General features: G+C 54.6%; 1 protein-coding gene across 3 annotated transcripts in view; it reads left to right on the top strand.

The window, feature by feature from the left end:
• The window catches only part of CNTFR (ciliary neurotrophic factor receptor), a 214,572-nt gene extending 193,258 nt beyond the window's left edge, over positions 1-21,314 (top strand). For 2 of the 3 annotated variants that reach the window (XM_014952478.1, XM_014952480.1), the window contains exons 7-10: positions 5,611-5,774; positions 18,440-18,620; positions 20,511-20,655; positions 21,257-21,314. In XM_014952478.1, the coding sequence (XP_014807964.1) occupies positions 5,611-5,774; positions 18,440-18,620; positions 20,511-20,655; position 21,257 (491 nt within the window). In that variant the 3' untranslated portion in view covers positions 21,258-21,314. Of the gene's footprint in view, positions 1-5,610; positions 5,775-18,439; positions 18,621-20,510; positions 20,657-21,256 lie in introns of those variants that run through there. The other variant, XM_014952479.1, reaches the window with a different exon arrangement.

The following is a 21,314-nucleotide window of genomic DNA, read 5'->3' on the forward strand; positions in this document are numbered from 1 at the left end:
CGGATTCAGCCCAGCAGTTTGAACTCAGCCTGGGTTCAGAGGAGCGGTGGTGAGCAGGAGTACAGGGTTCCAGGACACATCCCAGTGGATGTGGTGGGAGGTGAGACCCTCAGCCCCACCTGGCAGATGCCCTAACACCCTCCAAGATGGCACTTGGGGAAGGGGTGATGGGCTGGAGCTGATAGGAAGGGTTGTGTCCTGCACCCTGTGACCAGCCCCCTCCCATAAACACTTTAGTGGCCTTAAGATCTCAGTGTTCTGTACAGCTGTGAAATTCTCCTACTCAGGAATCGGTACAGCTGCTGTAGGTATGAAGCATAGACACGATGGTGATGCAGTGTTCAAGCAGACAGTCGGCAGGCTTAGCAGAGTCATCACGGGATGAACTCAGCTGCCACCGATCAACAGCCGCCTGCCCTGAACAGAGCTTCTCCTTGTGCCATCGGGGTGTTTCCAATTAAAATAAGTGCACTGCGTTTGTGTATTTTTCCATGAGATTTTGCCCCAGGTTACCAGCTCTCCTTGCAGAAGCTTCTGCATTTCAGCATCTCTTTTGGGGCTGCGAATCCAGGGCTGTGTCCCAGTGTGGTGGGTGCTGGTGGTGTGGATCTAGCACCTGGTAAGGTTCCTTGGGGACCTTGACCAGCATCAGCTGGATTGTGACTTCATCTTGGAAGTTGTGCTGGGTTTCGCTCTGCTAATTGAAGGGGTGGAAAACCTATGGCTCAAGACAAAGCCTTTGCATCATCTCGTCGGAAAAAGTGCTGCATGGGAGCATTGCGACATGGGCCAGCGTCCTGCTACAGTGGAGAGACAGTGTCAACCAGTGACTGCATGATGCTTCTCCTAAAATCCCAGGGCTGGGGATGACAGAGCCTACCCCTTATCCTAGAGGAAACCATCACACCTTCTGCATTGATGTTAAACCCCAGGCGTGAAGTCCTGATCTCATGCCCTGCTGGGGATGGAGCAGCCTGGAGCCCATGCAGGGCCATCTGAGCCAGGAGCAGACCCACCATTGGGTCAGACCACCCACCCAGCCTGGGCAAGCACAAAAAGCCCCCTGGGGAAGGAGTGACCTCCTTTGGTTTTGCTTCCTCTCTCCTTCCTCCCTCCCTGCAGCCCCCAGCAGAAAATCCCTTCCCCAGCCGCTCAGAAGATGGGCTCTAATTGAGTGGAAAATGACTGGTACTTTCTTTTGCTATCTGGAGCCCATGCCTTGCTGGCGGTCGTGCCGTGCTGGTTATTAGCAGCCAGCTGCGAGGGGTCACTCTGCATTGTCATTTTCAGTGGTGACTGGAAACATATTTCCAGCACTCTGGCCCCCCATCTCTCGTGGGCAGGAGGTACAGGCTGCCTTCCTCCTCATCTTGCTCCTGGAAATTGTTTTCATAATTATGTCTTCTGCAAAGGTATCAATATTAATAAAGGTGAGGGCAAGGTCCTGCAAAGACGTGCAGACATCAGGGCTCCAGCCTGACGCTGAAAAGGGGCTGAGGGGTCTGGAGGGGATAGGGCCTTGAGGCAAAGGAAGGTGACAGGGAGGAGTGAGGTGGTGTGTCAGGAGCTGCCACCTCCCTCGAGATGGCTGGGACAGCACTGGGATGTTTGTGGCCCCCCAGGACATAACCCCACCTTCCTCACATGTATTTCAGCCCAAGAACCAGGTAGCTGTCACATGCACCCCCCAGGAAAGCAGGGACATCACCACCACATCCCACCTCAGGACCTTCCATCTCTCATGAGGCTGGGGCAAATCAGCAGGAGAAGGTGCAAAGCATTAGAAGGAGGGTGCCTTCCCCAGATCTGCCACCCATCCCTTGTGTGACCTTGGGAAGGTCACTGGATCCTCCCAGCTCTGGCTATGGGGCGATTAAAATGCAGAGCATCTCCAAAGGGCTGTATGAGGACAACCATGCCCACGTCTGTACGAAATTCAGAGTCTCTGAACACGGGTATACAGTTGCCTAGGCAGAAGGTCAGTTCAATTCATACTACTTAGGGAGGCAGAATTAAATTACCTAGACTGACATTTGGCTAAGACATGGAGTTTAATGTCCCCCTGCTCATGGAAAATGCCAGGGGATATTTAACGGCCGCAAGGGACCCATTTTAGCGCTCGCCGGAGAGGCGGGATGGGCGGTAGGCCCCTCCATCCTGCAGGGTCTCAGCTGCCTTTCTGAACCGCTGGCTCTGGTTTGAGATGTGTCTAACGAGAGCCAGGGGTGATGGATAGCTTAAGGACTCGCAGTTAAGCACAAGGGTGCAGAGCCTTTAGGAAAAGCCTCTCTCTGTGGCTCTTCTCGCACACCGAGCCCTCGCTCGGGCACCGCAGCCGAAAACTGAGCAGGAAGAGCTGCCAGTCACCTCCCGGCCAAGTCCTCTTCCTGGGAATGCCTGATGATGCTCCCTCAGCTCTGCAGGGTAGTATTACATCTAGTTTTGTAGCCGCTTAACCAGTACTCAGTCTAATGCCCATCGTCCATTATTATTATTACTATTACTGCTTTTATTACGTTACTGCCTGCAGGCCCTCGCCGAGGACAGGGCTCTATTATGCTGGGTGATGTACAGCCAGACAGCCCCTGCCTCTCCCTGTGCAGGATAAGTGGAGGCAGACAAAGGCTGGGGAAGGAGGAGCACTCCTCCCTGTGTGTGGAGCAGGGACCCGGGAGGCTGCAGAGGATAAAAGACTCCTTCAAGGTCACATAGAAATTTGGGGGCTGGACGCAGCCCATCTCCCCTCACTCCTCAACTGGCCCCTGTGGGACCAGCCCTGTTGTTTCCCATCATAAGAACAGCGTAAGGAGGTCTGTCCTAAGAGATGTAGGTCCTCACTGGACTTCTGTGCAGGTCTGTCCTCACTGGACCAGCTGCCAGAGGTGCCGTCCCCTCTCCCGGCTCTTGCATCCTCACTGCCTTGGAGGGACGTGGCAGGAGCAGCTTTGGCTTTATGCTTTGGAGGGGGCTGGCACTGTTGTGCTTTCCAGCCTGGGCAGGAGTCCCAAGGATGAGGGGGGCACATGGGGAGGTAGCTGGGGCTGCTGGTTTTCCCATTAACCCACCGCACCGTTTGAAGGCTCGCCACAGCTGGGAGCACAGCCCTTTTGATGGCTGGGAGCTCCTTCTCTGAGCCAGGGCAGCCCTCCCCTGCCTGCCAAGGACAGTCTCCGACCCGCAGGAGTGGGGCTGGGGGTCACATCCCTTCAAAACAGGCAGGTGACTTCCACTTCTGCATCAGGGCACCTTTTTTTTTATGCTTTCCTGCAACCCACCACAGTGGCATCTCTCACTGCTGCCCAAGCATGTGTGTCCTACCTGGCACAACTGCATTTGGGCATCCCTGGAGCCATGGCTCCAGGCTGGCACATCAAAAAGCAGGGCCAGGCTCCCTGCACTACCCCAGGGAGTATCCCACCGTGTCCATCCCCAGCCTGGTGCTTTCCTTCCCACTTCCTCTCAGCAGAGCAGCAGTTCACAGTCATCTGCATTCATTCAGCCCAGCAGACTTTTGTTTTGCAAGCCGAGCCCGCTGAGCCAGCACTGGATTTATACTTTTCCGTACGCGTTTGGACTCCAAGTCCCTGTCAATGGAAGCTGATGTCCAGCCCGAGCCCAGGGATTCGAAGGGAGCAGAGGAATTGCACAGCCATCTGGAGTAGCTCAGCACAGTGCAGGCCACAAGTCGTCCCTCCTGCTGAGGATAAAGCTGCAAATGGAAAATTTTCCCCCATCCTGCCACAGAGAGGGGCCAGTGGGAGCTGGGAGGTGGCACTAGGTAGCTGTGGTCAGACCCGTGGGTGCTAGCTCATCAGCCACTCCCCAGGCCCCCAGGAGCACCCTCTGAGACCCGGATGGAGTGGGGATGGAGGAAGAAGTCCAGCCCTCTTTGCACCCGCTGCGGCAGAGGGAAGGCGATGTGAGGCAGGAGAGTCTGTCAGGGTGGTGGTGAAGATGATGGTGAAGGAGGACCGTGGCAGGGTGTGCGCCAGAGTGCTGACCAGGAGGGTTGGGGAGAGGAAGGTGGTGGTGGGCTACCTCTTGGGGGGAGTAAGGGCCAATTCTGGGTCCCAAAAAGGTGGCTGGCTGTGGCTTCATTTCAGCAGCCCCTGTGCCTAACCCACAGCCAAGAAAGTGGGTTTGAAAGTGTCAACAGGCAGGGAGGATGTCTTCCTAGAGACAGTTGCTGCAATGCCACCATCTTCCTGGAGCAGAGACGGCAACAAAGAGCACATACATGACTCCACTTGCAACAGACTGGCCCCAGGTCAGCACCTGGTCCCATACAGCTTCAAGCAGAGGGAGAGACGGTCTTTATCCGTAGGGCAGGGCAGCAGGCAGGTAGGCCAGCAAGGGAGCAGCAGGTGTGGTTCCCACCACCACCACCTCCTTTCTGTCCCAGGGTAAGTGAAGTCCCTGTGTGGACATCACCTCCCTCTTGCAGCAGGTGAATTCCTGGGGTTGGCATGGAGAAGACCTCTGAGTGGAGGGCAGGAGCTCTGCCAGGCAGAGGGGGTGTCCCAATGGCCCCAGCGTCCCTCCTGCACGCTTGGGAGTAGAGTTGGACACTGGCACCTTCAGAAGCTGCTGCTTGAGGTGGTCAGAGCCAGGGTACTATTAGTCAATGCAGAGATTCTGAGGCCAGGAGGGAACCATGGGCCTGCATGTGAACTTTTGAGGAGGTTAAGAGCCCTCTCATGAGATGAGGACTCATGTGCTTTGTTATTCTTGGAGTGCATATAATCCTCTTCCACCCTAGGCTCAGCTGTGCTCCCAGCTGCTCATGACTGACTCCTTCATGGCCACGATCAAAGGAGAAGCATGGATGTACCCAAATCTTGGTCTTCTTGTAGCTTCGTTATTGCAAATTGGGAGTTTGAGCTGCCAGGAGTTGAGTAAACCCTTGGTGAGGAGCAAGGCTTGCTCTGCAACGAGCAATGCCCTTCATCAGAGCCTGTCTGTGATTTGCTCCCAGCACTCTAAAAGTAGCTACAACTTCAAAGTATGTTGTAGAGCTCGCAACCAATTAATATTCGCTTGAAATACTTGTCAGAGAGCAAGAAAATGTCCCTGTATCCCAAAAGCAGAGCAGGGCTGAGCAAGAGATAGCTGGGATGGAAGGTGACTGTGGCAATCCTTTGCACTTCACACGTGTGATGTGCTGCCAACACTTTGAATCCCCCAAAACTCAGCCCTAAACTGAAGGGCCAAATGCTGTCATATAAATGCAAGGGAAGTGGGTCTGAATGTGGGTCAGACTCCAGGAACCAGGAGGTGCAAGGAAAGTGCAGGATTTGGGTTTGGTGGGCTCCTCGCCCTGACCCAAGTAGCCCTGGGGAGGAGGGATTCTTTCTGTCCTGGCCAGCCTCTTTCTGTGTGTCTCCAGCACTGTCATCTCCTTGATGGTGGTTATCTTGTGCCAGGTCAGCTTTAGCACTGACCTGGATAAGAAAAGGTGGTTTATATCTCACTAGTTTGGGAAAAGGATTTGTCCTGCATGTTGGCTGCTCCTCTTGGAAAGGAGATGGGGCAAAGCTCAGCAGCTGTGCCGAGGGATGTAAGGAAAGATGCCACATGCCAAGCTTTACCGGCCACCTTCTTCTCTTCCAGTAAAGCCGGATCCTCCAGAGAGCGTGGTGGCCAAACCTGTGCCCAATAACCCTCGGAGGCTGGAGGTGTCGTGGCAAAACCCCTCGTCCTGGCCTGACCCCGAATCTTTCCCGCTCAAGTTCTTCCTGCGGTATCGGCCCCTCATCCTGGACCAGTGGCAACATGTAAGTGATGCTGAGGTGGCTGGGATGGGAGGGAGGGGGGGAAGATGGTGGCCAGGAACAAGCTACACTGGGAGCAAGTGGTCAGGGACCTAAAAGATGTCTATTTATTGCCTAGGCAACCCAAACCCTTTTCCTCTCCTTCTCTGTCTCTCCTCCTTTCTCTCTTCCTCTCCATCTTTCTTCTAACTCGCATTCTGCCTACAAATGGCTCTGCAGGCTCTCCCTTCTCCGCGTTTTCATCCACGGCTCCTATCTACTTTCCATACATATGTTCTATATAAAACCTGCCAACGAGATGTAAAAGGCATTTAAAGTATAAATGTCACCACATTTAAATGCGCCTCTGCCACATTTAGATTTTGAACTGAAGATAAAATACCGCTCACCGTAACTCAGAGCACAGTCACAGAGCCATTGCTGCGATGTTATCGTATTTCTTACTTTTATTTCTTGTTTCTTTAAAAAAAAAAAATAGTCAGTGAGATCCTTGGCAGCCCGGAGGACAGATTTCATTTGTTAGCTGCAGGAAGATAACAAATGGGCTTTTTTTTTTTGCTTTTTTTTTTTTTTTCCCTCCACTCTGTGTGCTGCTTGCATGCTCGGCTTGTGAAGGAAAGCAATCTGCCACTCGAGGAGAGGTGCTGCTATGCTGGCACGGCTCATCCAGCATCCCCCCGGTGCCGAGATGGGCCAGCTGAAAGCCAATTAGGTGCTTTGCTTGGTAAAACATTTTGCTCCCCCCCAGCCCCTGCTAAAAAAAAAGACAAATAGAGGCAGCACCCGGTCACCAGGGAGCTCACCTGCATGGTGGAGCCAAGCAGGGTTTTCTGCCGACCAGCTCTTCTTGGGGAGAGAAACAGCTGAGAGAGGGGATGGGAGGCTTCACTTGTGTCTCTGCAAGACACTGGTGTCTGGGCAGCTTCTGCTTTTTGCGTTGGTTGGGGTTTTTTTGATGAGGCAGCGTCGCAGGTTGTGTTTCAGATTGAAGTGTTTTGCTGATGGCTTTGAAAATCAGAGAAGGGCTGGGAGAGGGTTTTCCTGCTTGTCTCTTTGCTCTTCACTTCCCTCCAGGGAGTGAGAGAGCATCCGTGGAGCACCCAGAGGGCTGAGAAAGCAGAGGTGGAGTTTGGGTATTAGTTTGCTGTGTGTATTTTTTTTTTTTTCACCTGGAGGAGAAATGCTTGAATTGTAGAAGCTTTGATAAAGGGGGAAGAATTAATGGGAAACACCAAGCACAACGTCAGCTTTTTCAAGGTGTGAAACTGCTGTGGAAAAACCTGGGTTTGCCCTGTCACAGCCTGCTCCAGCCCAGCACCCTGCAAAGGCAGGGGTTTGTGCCCAAAAATGGTGGGAGAGCAAGTGAGCTGGCTCCCGCCTCGACACCCTCACAGTAGCCAGTCCCTCCATCACTAGGTATTAGGATTCATATTCATGGGGTCAAACCTTGCCAGTCCCCTCGCTGCAGGACCTCCAAGGGCATGGTGTGGCCTCTCCATCGGTGATCTCGGGTAGGCAGCGATGGTGGAAAATACATGGAGGTGTTGGCGACACCAGTGGAGGGACCATGTGGCTGGAAAAGGCAGTTGTAGGGCAATGAAAACTTGATTTCTCCTATTTGAAGATACCTTGAGCTGAGGAGAGGGTTCGACATACCAACCCTCAAGGTGGATGCAAGGAGGGCCAGGCTCATCTCCATCTGCCTGGGAGACCACAGCAGTCCTGGGTTCCACTTTTAATCAATATCCCCTTGCAAGAGACGTGTGCTCCATCACTGGCTGATGGAGAAGTGTGTTTGGGGAATAATTTCCTCAGTGAGCAAGTGCAAGCATTCAGCGATTGAGGTACCAGCCTGGTTTTCTGACTCTCTGCCCTGCCGGCTGGGTAATGAGAAATCTGATTTGTGGATGAGTTGAGGAAAACTGCCACTATTCATCAGGTGAATTATTTGCAAAGCCTAATTCAATCAGCTTCCAAATACCAGGGGATGGCAGCATTTCAGCAGCCAGAGCTGCTCTGACCCCAGACCCACCTTAGCCCAGTCGGCCACCCTGGAAATGCAGGGGTTTGCACCCAAAAATGAACCCCTCTGACGCCAGCATGCTGGGAGTATGCCCAATCCATGCTGAGCTCTGCTTTGCTTGACCTATTGCTTGTTGGCATCTTGGGCGGTGTCCGTGTTCCCCCAAACCCAGCCAGGAGGGGGAAGGACATGGTTTAGTAGAAGCAAGCCCAGCTCAGACATCCAGCCCATCCTACAGTGGTGGTGTTGGGTCTCTCCTCAAAGTAACAAGTGCCCTGAGAAAGGGTGCAGCAGTCATGCATGCCATGCTTGCTTGGAGGTGTCTCCTTCTTCTCCTGTCTTCGAGGTGAAGGTCTCCTCCCACAAGCTGCCCCACACCTTGGCTCTTGCTGGCCCCACTGACTACTGGCATGGAAAAACCATTCCACACAACCTGCTTCCTGACAATGGGGCAGCTTGGGAGCCCAGCAGGGAGGGGAGAAGTCTCCTCTAGCAGCCGGGAGGAGCTGGGTAACCTCATGCTCTGGCACATCCCTGTGTCCTCAAGGTCCCCATGCTGAGCCCCATCCCTGTCTCCTCATGGCAACCCACCAGCCTTGCACTGACTGTGAGTTTTAAAGCATCTCCTGCCACCCCCTTGGCAGCCCCGCGGGAAGCGCAGCATCCCTGCGGGAGCAAACCCACAAAGGAGTTCCGGAGGCTGCCCAGAGCCAGGAATACCCGTGCAGGCCTCGCTCACACGTGGCATTTCTTGGCAGAAACAGCAGCTCCCCTTTCTCCCCTGCGCCTCCCGTTATCTTTGCAGGGTCTGATTTATGCACGGCACCTCGGCAGGCAGCACCGAATGAGCACTAATAGGATCAGATGGATGTCGAGCTGTCGAATACCGTAGGGCCTGATTCAATCAGCGTCTGCTTTCTCCCAGGCTCTTCCTTTCAGGATTTTAATAATGCCAGGGCTTGGCACCAGAAGATGAAGCCTTCCGTGGCGGCAGCGGTGGATCTTATCAAGACCGCCGCTGCGCGAGCTAGCCATAATTGCAGTTTTCACCCAGAGAGAGGCAGGAGATGTTTGGTCCGAGCATCCCCCACCATCAAGCAACATCTGGGGCCAGGGGGACACCCTCATCCCCTTTCCCAGCGTGTTGAAAAGATGTTTTTGAGCCCCAGCATGCTGCCTGCACTCCCGTTCCCCTGCTCAGCAGCGCCTTTCTGCTCAGACAGCACTTAGCAGCTCTCGTGTTGCAGTTTGCGCTGGGAATTATGATGATGTGCTCTGGGAATTATTATCATGGAGAGATGATGATGGTGATGAGTTTCCACATGAGCGTGCGGCAGGGCGTGCGCCGGATGCTCTTTGCACCGTCGTGCCACCTCGCAGCAGCAGCTCCCTCCAAACTGGGCATTTCCCGGCTGTTTGGGGTGCAGCCATTGTGTCACATCTTGTCCCATCGGGTGGCCACCGGCTCCCCTCCGCCCCACCAGCACTGAGCTACCTCTGAAACTCAAGCAACTTTAAAGGCACACTCCTCCCTTCCTGGAAGAGGGGCTGGTGGTTTCTCTGCTGCCAAAAGAGAGATGGGATATTTGTAGCCTAAACAGGTTTTTTATTCCCTCCTTTTGGCAGAATCTTCCCTTCTGTCTCCTAAATATAAAACATTAAATGTTTAGGGTATCCTTTATTTTTCTGCTGCTTTTAAGTTTGTAATTCAAGCCAGATTAGCGTGGTTTCCTCTTCTGTTTTATAGCCCCATCCTGGCCCCAAGCGAGCTCTCCTAATGCTCTCAGATGTTCCTCTAATGGCTTACCTAGGCTGGAACTGGATACCCTTTCCTAATGGATTGCTAATAGCCTGTTTCTGGTTTTACAGGCTCCTTCAGTTAACTCGCAACAGCAGCCATCGCCACGCTCATACATGCGATCTCCCCGCGAGCACGTCCGCACACTCGCCCCTAGATGCAAGCGGGTGGCACCATTGCCAGCACTTTTGGGGACCCCAGCCCAGGATAGGTCTTGCACCCAATTTTGTCCTCCCCTGTTGCATTTGCTGGAGCAAGATCTCCCCTTTCCCCAGTTTTTGGAGGAAGATCTGCCGCGCTGAGCACTGAGCAGCTCGGTGCACGTCCCGGGGACGTGGCAAGGGTCAGAAGGTATTTCTTAAGCAGTGTCAGAGCTGGCAGCCAGGCCAAGGGAGGATTTCCTCCAGTGGGTTGCCAGCAATTTGCAGATGCCGTTGCAAAGTCTAATTGAACCCATTGGCCGTGCTGACAACATGAAATGTTAACGAACCGTGAGGCGGGCTGCGCCTCAGATCTTGAGATTTGCAGTAAAAGGTCATGAGATATTTAAAGCTAATAATGTGGTTGGGTTCTCTCCTTCCTCTTCTGTTTTGGAAGCATTAGAGCCACATCCGTGAGCGTTTGCAAAGGCTGGAAGTATCCTTTGGAACAGCAAGCAGAGGTGCTCCCACCATCCCCGGGAGCTTGGGAGCTGGGGCCACAGAGTCCGTGATGCATCTGTGCTGGCTCTGCTGCTGAGCAGCTCTGATTGGGCAAATGATGGGGATCTGGGGACAGAAATGGGCAATTTGTGACTATTGCCAAATATTTAGTGGTTGGGGTTCATTGGTATGAGGAGGACATGGTCCTCTGGGCTGGTCACTGCCACTCATGTGTCAGGGGTGGCTGCCCGGGTAGGCTCAGGCTCATCTCCCGAGGCAAAGCAACATTTTTCGGTCAAATAGGTGAATCTCACAGGCTGCCTCTAGAAGTTCCTGCTTTGGGACAGCCTGAAATAACCTGAAAGCATGTGCTAATGCGTATCCTGCCCGCAACGGGCAAGGGGGAGGGATGGAGATGGGGAAGGCAATTAGTGGCACCGCCTGCCGCAGCTGCGTCCCCGCTGGCACGGTGGCAATGTCACTTTGCGGCAGGCGCGCTTCTTCGCGCCCATTTGCATCCCCCCCCCCATGCCTCTGCTGCTTTTTTTCCTGTGCTCCCCCTCTTTGCAAGGCAACCTTGGCAGGGAGGTCACCCTGAGCGAGCTGGGTTACAGCTTCACGCCTGGTAGCTTTTATTGCGGCACTTCTCTCCCTTCCCCTCCTGGCTGCAAAGTCAGTGATTAAAACAGAAGAAAGAAAAGAAAAAAAAAAAAAAGGAAATTAGTAGGTGGGAGCAAAATGTTGAGGCTGTGGTGGTGTTGCTCGCAGCTTGGCATGGGACAAGCGGGACTGGAGCAGAGGGTGTCTGGAAGGAGGATGGAGGTGGGAAATACGCAGAAATCACATTTTCCAGTCCCCCACCAGCTCCAGGGATGGACCTAGGCTCAGGGCCCTTGGCTGACACTGTCTGGGTACTCTCAGCCCCCTCAGGAGCTGCTCGTCACCTAGAAGTACTGAGCACTGGGCAGGATCAGGCCTCTGAAGGCAGGTCTCGAGATGCTGCTGAGCAGCAGAGCAGTCCTGAGTGCCTGTACCCACCTGCATCCTCACACAGCTGCGGGCAGGCAGGATGGCACCAGCAAGCTCAGCCTTCCCTGCAGACCATGCCAGGCAGATGCCTGTGCCTGGCGATGCCCCCACAAAAGCTGCACCCCTCTGCTTTCACCCCCAGCCCCACCGCATCAGGGTGGTAAATGCATCTACGGGCAGCAGATGCCAGTGCCAGGCAGGGTTATGGTGGTGCTGAGCGCCCCGAGCAGCCCCAAACCCATCCAACCTCCCTGCAGCCACAGGAGAAAGCGAGCTCTGCCAGTTGAAACTTGGCAGGAGGGGACAGAGCATCCGGAGACAGAGCCCCGTTATTAACGGGTTTACAGCTCCGCTTTCAAAGATGCTCTGTGTTTTAAGCCAGGAGGGAGCCGTTCAGCTGCAGCTGGTGCCACACAACCCAGAGGAGCAGAGGAGCCATAACTCATCCTCCCAGACCATCAGCGGGGCTGAGCAGCCTTTCTGGGGAGGGGGGAGACAGCAGGGACCGCAGCCCCAGACCCTGCTGGGCTCCTCTGCTACCCGGCTGGCAGAGAATATGGGGCAGTGGGAGCTGGGACAGGGCGGGGGGTGTCATTCACTTTTTTCCAACATTTTAGCTATTCCAGAGTCTGTGCAGAAAGTTTTGTCTGGGGGTTAGCTCGACTGATTCCTGCGGCGCTGCGGAAGGAGGAGGTATTTGGGGACTCGTTTATTAGTAATGAATGTCAGACCTCTTTGCTCTCCAGACGTGGCTTTGAAAGGGGAAAAAGCAAAATATTCCTTTTCCGCCCGGCAACATCTTTTTGTGGGCTGCAGTGGCTGTTTTGCAGCGACCCTCCTCCCCTTCCCAGCGGTAGGATGGCTTGCCTGGGGGTTACTCCTGCTTTTGGTTTAGCCTGTTCCCCAGGGTGGGAGGGAGCCTGCCGGGACCTCCCCCGCCACCACAGGGACTGACAGCACCTGAAACAGCAGAGACTTGCAGAGCTCAGGATCTCACCACTTGTTGCAGGGAGAAGCAGCTGTGAAATTGAGCCCACTGGGGTGCCCTTTCCCCCCTCCCAATTCCCATTTCCCCTTGTTATCCAGGATAACCCATCTGAGGGCATCCAGAGGTGGAGGAGGCCACGAGGATGCGAGATGCATGGCAGACCCAAGCTGTGCTCTTATAAGGGATTTCCTTCCACCTTCTCCTGCTCGCCGTGGGTGGCATGGGCTGTGTGAGCAGATTGGCTTCACCCTACAATAGTTGGGGTCCTCCTTTTATTTTGGGGAAGGCAGGCTCATCCAGGCTCATCCAGGCTCCATACAACACCTGGGACAGGCAGGTGGTGTCTGTCCTGGCAGGCAGAGAGGTGGTGCGTCCCTGCCATGAGACTGAGGGGTGCCAGACCCCCCATCCCACCACGGCCAGCTTCCCGGCAGTGGAGCACCCCCTTCCCATACTGGGAGCCTTGCTGGGGAGGTGCAGGTGTCAAGGAATGGAAAGCAGAGCCACTGCTGCCACAAGGGAGCCAGCAAGCAGTTTCATGTGGGGTGCAAAGAACGAGGCATCTGATCCCTTGTTTTCCCCCTCCATCTCCTTCCAACACACAAGGCCCCCCAGCCCAGCTGCTGGGGCAGGGAGAGTTGGGGTTTTCTCCCCCCTTATCCCCTTCCAAAGGCCATCTGGGCTTCAGACCTGCCTGTACATCACCCTGCTCGCAAGTAAGTGCTATGTGGTCACGCAGGACCGGGAGCAGAGCCCGTGTGGGAACAGAGCACGGTGACCTTTTTTACTGCCAGGGCACCCCAGCAGGGTGGGCTGGGGGCAGCAGGAGCAGGGGGAGCCCAGGGAGGTGGGGATGGCTTCCTTAACTCCTGCTGTGCCGAGCATTTCAAGGCAGTGCCAGCAGACTGCAGGCAAGGACTGGGACACGAGCACATGTGCATCTCCCCTGTTGGGGTGCATGGTGTGGATGACTCATGTGGATGTCCCCAGGCTTCAAGCAGGTGTGCAGGGGGTGACTAGGGTGGACAGGGGGAAAGCGGAGGGCTGGCAAATCCACCCTTCCACCTGCCCTGGGTGTCTGTCCCCATCCCACCCATGTGGCACTGGCCCCTGGGCTCATCCCTGGTGCTTGGGGCATCCCTTGGCAGCCCGTTGTCTTTCCAAGCAGGCTACTGGGGGAATGTGGTCACGGCAGGGAATGAGATCCCAGCCCACGCTGTCCTTAGCAAACTGTCGGCTGAATTACTGGGTTCAAGGGCTTTTTTTTTTTTTTTTTCTTTTCCCTCCTCCCTCTTTTTTTTTTTTTTTTTTTTTTTTTTTTTTTTTTTTTTTTTTTTTTTTTAAAAAAAAAAAAAAAAAAAAAAAAAAAAAAAAAAAAAAAAAAAAAAAAAAGTTCTAGGAAAAATATTAAACCCTTTTTTTTTTTTTTTTTTCTTTCCCCCCCCCCTTTTTTTTTTTTTTTTTTTTTTTTTTTTTTTTTTTTTTTTTTTTTTTGCAATGCTAATAGCTCTGCATTGCACTGGCTACTGATCCCTCATTAATCTGGGCAGCACTTCACAGCCAGCCGGAGTGACTTTTGGCAGGTGCACAAAGGCAGGCAGCGACTCGCAGACCCCCTGGCCAAAAAAATTACCATGCGCAGCCTTCCTCCAACTTTTGTCTCTGTGTGGCGGGGACGCGGATTAAGGAATTTCTCCCTCTGCCTTTGATGCTGTGTGTCCATCCGTTCCCCCCACGACCTCCCCAGTGTCGACTCCCCCCCACACCACCAGCTCTCCCTGTCTGTGACCAGTTGGACCCGGTCCCCGTGTACTTTCCCATCTGCTGCTGCACTTCTGTGCTGAGCCACAGGCATCCACCCAGGGACTTTCTCACCCACCACAGCAAATGTTGGATGTGTCCACTGGCTGCCCAGCTCAGAAGCCCTGCGTGCAGACATCGTTTGTATGGGGAGAGATGGATGCCTTCTCTTTTTGTCTGCTGTCTAAAGAGGAACTTAGGGCAGCATCATCCCAGGTCCTACAAGGAAGGTCCTCCAGGTCCTCCAGCCTGGATCCTGGGGGAACATCTGCCCCCAGGCAAGGCACCCTGTGTGCAAACGCTCAGCTGCAGGTTGGCTGTGGCTGGGGAGAGGCAGGAATTGCTCCCAAGGTGAAGTGCTAAGCCCGGAGGGTTTTCACTGAATTTCACTGAATTTCACTGAATTTTTAGATTTGGAAGGAACCATAGAGATCATCTAGTGCAACTCCCCTGCTGACTAGAGCTAGAGCATGTTACTCAGGGCTGCATCCAGGCGGGTCTTGAAAATCTCCAAAGAAGGGGACTCCACGACCTCCCTGGGCAGCCTGTTCCAGGGCTCTGTCACCCTCACTGTGAAGAAGTTTTTTCTAATATTTGAGTGGAACCTCCTATGTTCCAGCTTGTGCCCGTTACCCCTTGTCCTCTCACTGGCAACCGCTGAAAAAAGTCCGGCTCCCTCCTCCTTCAAACCACCCTTTGGGTACTTATAGGCATTGATAAGTTTTTGGGCTGGAAAAAATTCTCCAGATGGAGTGGTAGCCTGGCCAGACCATCAGGACCTCAGTGGGGCTGGCCTGCCTGCATCCTGCTTGCCACAGGACTCAGTGAGCAGCTGGGGACCTCAGAGGATCGTGAAGGACCTAGAGAGGTCCCACACAGGCCAGATAACCCCAGCATCTTTCCAAGCCCTGTGCTCATTCCCTGCTTCCCAGCAAGCTGGGAGAAGCAGGCTTTCCCCCTGAGATGCTGGCAGCTCCCTCAGCCAGGTTTCATTTAATTTAGTTGTTGTTAGGAATTAATTGAGCTTGATCACCTTGGCATTCCTGCCAGAACTGGTGGATGCCACCCAACGGCTCTGGGCTGATCCCACCCAGGTGGGTCCCTGCTGTGTGGTGTGGACGGTGCTGCAGGTGCATCCCATCCCACTGTGCCCACAAGCAGCACGCCAGCGAGTGGTGACCAGAGCTGGTAGCAGAGGCATGAATCCCAGGGTCTGGGTGGCAGGACAGCCTCACTGTGCCATGGGGCTGTTCAGCTTTGCTGAGGGCAGCGGTGGGTGCCAAGACCCTGTCACCTCTGAGGACCCTGACCCAGCTCGGATTTTGGTCCTGGGCTGAGGAGGGCTGGAGGTTGGTAGGGTGGTGGGATGGGTCTCAGCCGAGACCCCTCACAGGTTGGATGATGCACATCTGTGTCTTCAGGAGGGACTGGCATAGAATCATAGAATAATTTGGGTTGGAAGGGACCTTGAAAGGTCATCTGGTCCAACCCCCCTGCAATGAGGAGGGACGTCGTCAGCTAGATCAGCTAGATCCGGTTGTTCAGAGCCCTGTCCAAGCTGACCTTGAATGTTCCCAGGGATGGGCATCTCCCACCTCTCTGGGCAACCTGTGCCAGTGTGGCACCACCCTCATAGTAAAAGATGGATTCCTTGTATCTAGTCTGAATCTACTCTCTTTTATCTTTCCCATCACAACAGACCCTGCTAAAAAGTTTGTCCCTGTCTTTCTTAAAGCCCTCTTTAAGTACTAAAGACCACAATAAGGTCTTCCTGGAGCCTTCTCTTCTCCAGGCTGAACAACCCCAACTCACTCAGCATGTCCTCAGGGGAGACATGTTCCATGTCTCCGATCATTTTTGTAGCCCTCTTCTGGACCTGCTCCAACAGGTCCATGCCTTTCCTGTGTTAAGGGCTCCAGAGCTGGACGCAGTACTGCAGGTGGGGTCTCATCAGATGCTCACCTGAGCATCCTCCTCATCTTTTTTCCCCATCCTCCCTTCTGCCCAGACCTCACAGTATTTCACTTTTCGCCTGTCCCATAAGAGAAATCAACCAAAACTCTTTTTTCTCCAGGATGGGAGCAGGTCTGTTCCTCAGCCTCTTCGGTGTGCTGGAAACTCAGGGACACCCTGTACAGATCCTCACTGGGGTCACTGGGCTCATCTGCACACCATGCCAGGCTCCCTCCATCCAGGCTCTGAGTTTGGACCCCCTTGATGGGCACCCCGAGGAGCTGCCCCAGTGCCAATGGGTCAGACCCAATGGCAAGACCCATGGCGCAGTGGGTAGGGATGGACTCAGTTGTCCCAGTGCTTTGGCTAATAGGGGTTTAGGGCTTAGGCACATCTCAGCTTGGCACAAACCCTGCAGTGAAACCACCATCATCCCCTGCTTGCATCCCGCCAGTGCTGTGGGTGTCAGCCCCGAGATGGTGGTGTGAGGAGAGGCAGGACTTGGCCTCCCCCTGTCCAGCCCCAAAATCTGCAGCCATGAGACAGTCACTCACCTCTCTCCACATCCCTCCCCTGATGGTTTGATAGCAGCTTCACACCTCCTGGGCAGCAGGAGGCCATTTGCTCCCCAATGGCTGGGGGCGGGGGAGACTGGCCAGGCTTGCCTCCAGATGTGCTCCAGATGTGATGCTCCTGCAGGCTTGGGCTGGGTGGCATGAGCAGCTGGGATTGCAGAGCTATGCCGGGCAGCAGGCTGGATGTGGCCCCAGGAGAGGAAATAGGGAAGGAGAGGGTCTCACCTGGAGGAAGAAAGCAAAAGTGCCCCCCTCCCTGGTAGGGATGCCCCAGAGCAGCTGTAAAAGCCAAGCGGGCTGCAGTTTGTGTCCCGGAGGGATTAAATCTGTGCTGGGGTGTCACCTGTGCTGTAGTGGGGGGACTGGAAAAGGGCTGGGTCTTTCTCAGGATGGGATCCTGCTTTTCAGGTACCCCTGCAAGCGGTGGGGTGATAAGGTTAACTACACCGGCCACTGTCCAGGCCATCACATGCATCCTTGGTGTGCACACCATCCCTGCGTGTGTAAAGCCACAGTGTCAGGGCAGCCTTGTCCCACAGGGGCATTGGCCCAGGTACCCCCAAGCACTCCAGTGGTGCGTCTTTTCTCTCCTTGGGCTTCAGGATGTGACCAAGGATCATGCAGAAGTTTTCAGCTCCATTTTGCTCCTGTTGTTGAACTGAGTTCTTAATAAAATTCAGCTGTTGGTGCTCCTCAGAGGAGTGGAATCCTGTGCCTGACCTTCTCCTGGGTGGCTTGGGAGATGTGGAGGACCCCAGGCAGGTTGCACCTTGAAAGTCCTCCCACCCATGAAGTGACACTTGTTCTGCTCGAGCATGAGCCCCTGGCTGGGCACCGTCACTCTCGGATGGGCTGCATCAGACCTGCACCATCCCTCATTCCCCCAGTGTCTTTATTATCATAGGTGTCTGGAGAGAAGGTGGTTTGTGTCAGCCAGAGCATGGGTGAAGGACAAGGTGTGCCCAGTGTCCCCCTCCATGCTGTGCACAGGCAGCACACGGTGGGAATGAAGCTGACAGAGTGTTGGTCCTCTGCCTCACAGACTGGGTGGAAGGTGATCTCCCACACAGCCTCTGCAGGAGGCTCCTACCCTGGACTCCATGTCCATAGCCAGGCTGACCCTGGCTTCATCCATGGAAGGTCAGTTGGGTGCTGAGCCCTCCTTCTCTGTCAGCCAGGCATGCTTGCTCACTGGTGGCCATGCTATGGAGATGCATTTATGATGACCACCTGTATCTCCCTGTCCTTGTGCCAAGCTCCCAACTTGGTCAGAGATTCCTTCAAGGTGTGGAGAGAGTCTGGGGTTAAGCCATTGCAGCAGCAATCTCATCTCCAGGAGGACAGCAGAACCTCCCGTGGCCCAGGCAGCAGTGACAACAGGACAAAGGGAATTTTTCTAGGAAAAATGGCTGGACATGGCTTGATCCATGTTCAAGAGCTCAGCCAGAGTGATGTAAGCCAAGCCGGTGGGACAATAGGAGGCACAGGACCAGGGTGACCAGAAGTGTGCTGGTGGGGCAAGCCTGCTCTCAGCACAGGCAGTGATGCCCAGAAAGCCCTAACATGTCTGAGCTGAGCCCGCCCACACATCTGCTTGTTTCTGGTGACCTCTAGAGGAAGCTGCTCTGCTCCAGCAATACAAGTTTGGGAGCGGGACAGGGTCTCACCAGACCTTTGGTTTAGCTGCAGCTGGAGCATTCTCCCCCTGCATCTCTGTCCTGGGCTCATGTCTCGGCCCAAAGCCCTGTAACAATTCCCAGAGTGCTGCGAAAATCTCATTACCATCCTCTAGCTGAGCTTTTACACCTTCTGGTGCTGGGGGTTCCTCTGACCACCCTCCCCTCTCCACTGCTGCCCTCAGGTTGAGCTGTCAGACGGGACATCCCACACCATCACGGATGCCTATGCTGGCAAGGAGTACATCATCCAGGTGGCGGCCAAAGACAATGACATTGGCACGTGGAGTGACTGGAGCGTGGCTGTCCATGCCACCCCCTGGACGGAGGAACCCAAGCATCTCACCACGGAGGCCCAGGTCACAGGTGAGAGCCCCTCCTTCCCAGTACCAACAGGTTGTGCCCACAGCTGAGGGGAGCCCAGGAGTTCTGGCTGAGGGTCCCCCCTGTCCAGCTCCATGCAAGTTTCATCCCCTGCCAAGGGGATCCCCCTGGCACTTAGGAGGAATGGTGGGGCACATGCTGTAGCCTTTCACCCTACAGTTTGCTCCCCACCCATGGCCAGCAGGTAGAACTGTGGCCCAAGGGGTGCTGACAGGTCACCCGCCTCCAGCATCCTCACCACAATGCTTGGGGTGTGACAAGGAATATGGGGTGGTACTATTGTTGTTATTTATTATTATTAATTTCTTTTATTTATTGTTATTGTATTATTTTTATTTTTGTTATTATGACCTGGAGCGTTGCCCACCTCCAGCTCTCCCTCTCCAGCCCTGTCCCCTCCACCACAACCCCGACCCCGCACAATGGCTCGGAGCGATGCCAATTGGAAATAAAAGCCACAAAGTTAACAAGCCTCTGTTTCTAGGAAAGAGCTGGGACGGTGTCCAAATGGGCGTTATCAGCCCTCCGTTTCCCAGAAGGGCTGGAGCGGACCCTGTGCCAGTTCCCCCGGCTGGCACCGACACGGGGGCTGGGGGGGAAGCACTGGTGTGCAGGCAGTCAGTAACTGGGCTTCTACTGGGGGGCCACGTGTGTGAACTGGCCAGATGTGCGTGCAGGGAGGGGGGATGCTCAGTGCCCCCCACCTTCCAAGCCCAGTAGAGCACCTGGGGATTCAGGCAGCAGGGGGGATTTGCAGCCCCTCATCCCCAGTGGGGTAAGCCCCTGCAAGGAGTGGTGGCAGACCATGCTGGTGACAGGGTTTGGGGATTGCTTCTGTACCCACCCCGTGATAAATGCCAATAACTCTTCAAACGGCACCTGGCTGCATCCCGTGCAGGCACACACATGTCCCTCACACACGTGTCCCTCGTACACATGTCCCTGTGCGTGCAGCTGGCTGATGTGGGGCATCCCACCTCTGGGGCTGAGCCTTGCCGTGACACATTGGTGGGGTCTGAAAGATGCCAAGACAGACCCCCCAGTGGCCCTCAGCACCCCCTCTCCCCATTGACTGGCAAGGGGTACTCTGGGACCCTCTGGATGTGACTGAAGCCTGACTGCCCACCCATGCTCTCTGTGTGATCCTGCAGCCCTTTGTGGGCACAGACAATGGCTGGTCCCATATGGCTGAGGACAAGCCCTGCAAGCCAGCCCAGCAGCCACGGCCATGTCTGGGGCATTCCCTGGGCAGGGGATGCTATCTGCTGAGCACTTGTGGCCATGCCATCATGAGCTCTTAGCCAAAATTCCCACAGAGCTGATGCAGAGAGCAGCTCAGTGGGGCAGGATGGAGCCAGGAGAGATGTCCGGCTCTCCCTGGTGGTCCAACCATCTCTGAGCAGTAGGTCCAGTGTTAGAGCAGGGAAAGTCTCGTGGACCACACCATCCACTGGGTCATCATTAGATATTAGGAAAAAATTTCTTCACGGAAAGGGTTATCCAGCATTGGAATAGGCTGCCCAGGGAAGTGGTTGAGGCATCATCCCTGGAGGTGTTCAAAAGATGGGTTGACACGGTCTTCAGGAATATGGTTTAGTGATTTTTTTTATTGCTTATTTCTTATTTATTTTTTGTCAGAGTTAGGTTGATGGTTGGACTAGATGATCTTTAAGGTCCCTTCCAACCTAGATGATTCGATGATTCTATCATCCCAGCTTCCCAGCTCAGCCCTGGGGTGGCATGGCAGTGAGAGGGGCAGTTTGGGGATGAGACAGTGCCTTGTCCCCACCGTCGGGGGAACGGGGCTGCCCTTAAGGGATGCATCCTGGGGCACCCCGGCTCCCCCTCACCATCTGCTCTCCCTCCCCACAGAGACAACGAGCGCTAGCACCTCCTCTTTCATGCCGCCCCCCACCACCAAGATCTGCGACAAGGGGGCTGTGGTGGGCAGCGGGGCCGTGGCAGTGTGTTGGACAGCTGGACTGGTCTTGGCTGCCTATGGTGTCCTCTTTATTTAGTGAGTATCTCCCAAACCGGGGGTGTGAGAGGGAGTGTGAGTGCTGGGAGGGGGCAGGGATATGGAGACCTCAGGGGCTCCAGCGTGGTTGGGAAGAGGATGCTCCAACCAGGCTGTGGGTGAAGGGCATTGAGAATGAGCCATTTGGTGTTTTCTTGCATTTATTTTTTTTTTTTCTAAATGCACCAAATCTGGCTGCTTTTCCAGATGGGGTGTTCTGGTGGAGAAGTCAAAAATGACTTTTCAAACATTTCCCACAAAGGCTGCAACGGGGCCAGTCTTTGATGCGTTGTCAGCAGACCTCTTCCCTCTCCACTGCTGATTTTTTAGGAAGCAAAGAAACCATGGGGAAATCTAAGACCCTTGCGTAGTGATGGAAGAAAAATTGCCCAGGACCAGAAAATGCAAAGACGCATCTCAAAAATGTCCTTGGGCAGGGTTCATCCCTGGGAGGAGGAGGTGGAGGTGATGGGTTTGGGCACATGGGTTCTGGGAATGAGTGAAAAAAAGCCAAATTCTGCTCTGTGTGTCCATTTGGTGGCTGGGCCATGGCTGAGTCTGGAGCAGGACCGGTGGTGACCTCTCTCCTCCCTGCTTGCAGATCCCCGTCTGTCCATCCGTCGCAGCCCAGCGCAGACGCCCTCCCACCACCCACCGCC

Source organism: Calidris pugnax, unplaced genomic scaffold (genome assembly GCF_001431845.1).
Source record: "Calidris pugnax isolate Ruff unplaced genomic scaffold, ASM143184v1 scaffold220, whole genome shotgun sequence".
Taxonomy (NCBI): Eukaryota; Metazoa; Chordata; class Aves; order Charadriiformes; family Scolopacidae; genus Calidris; species Calidris pugnax.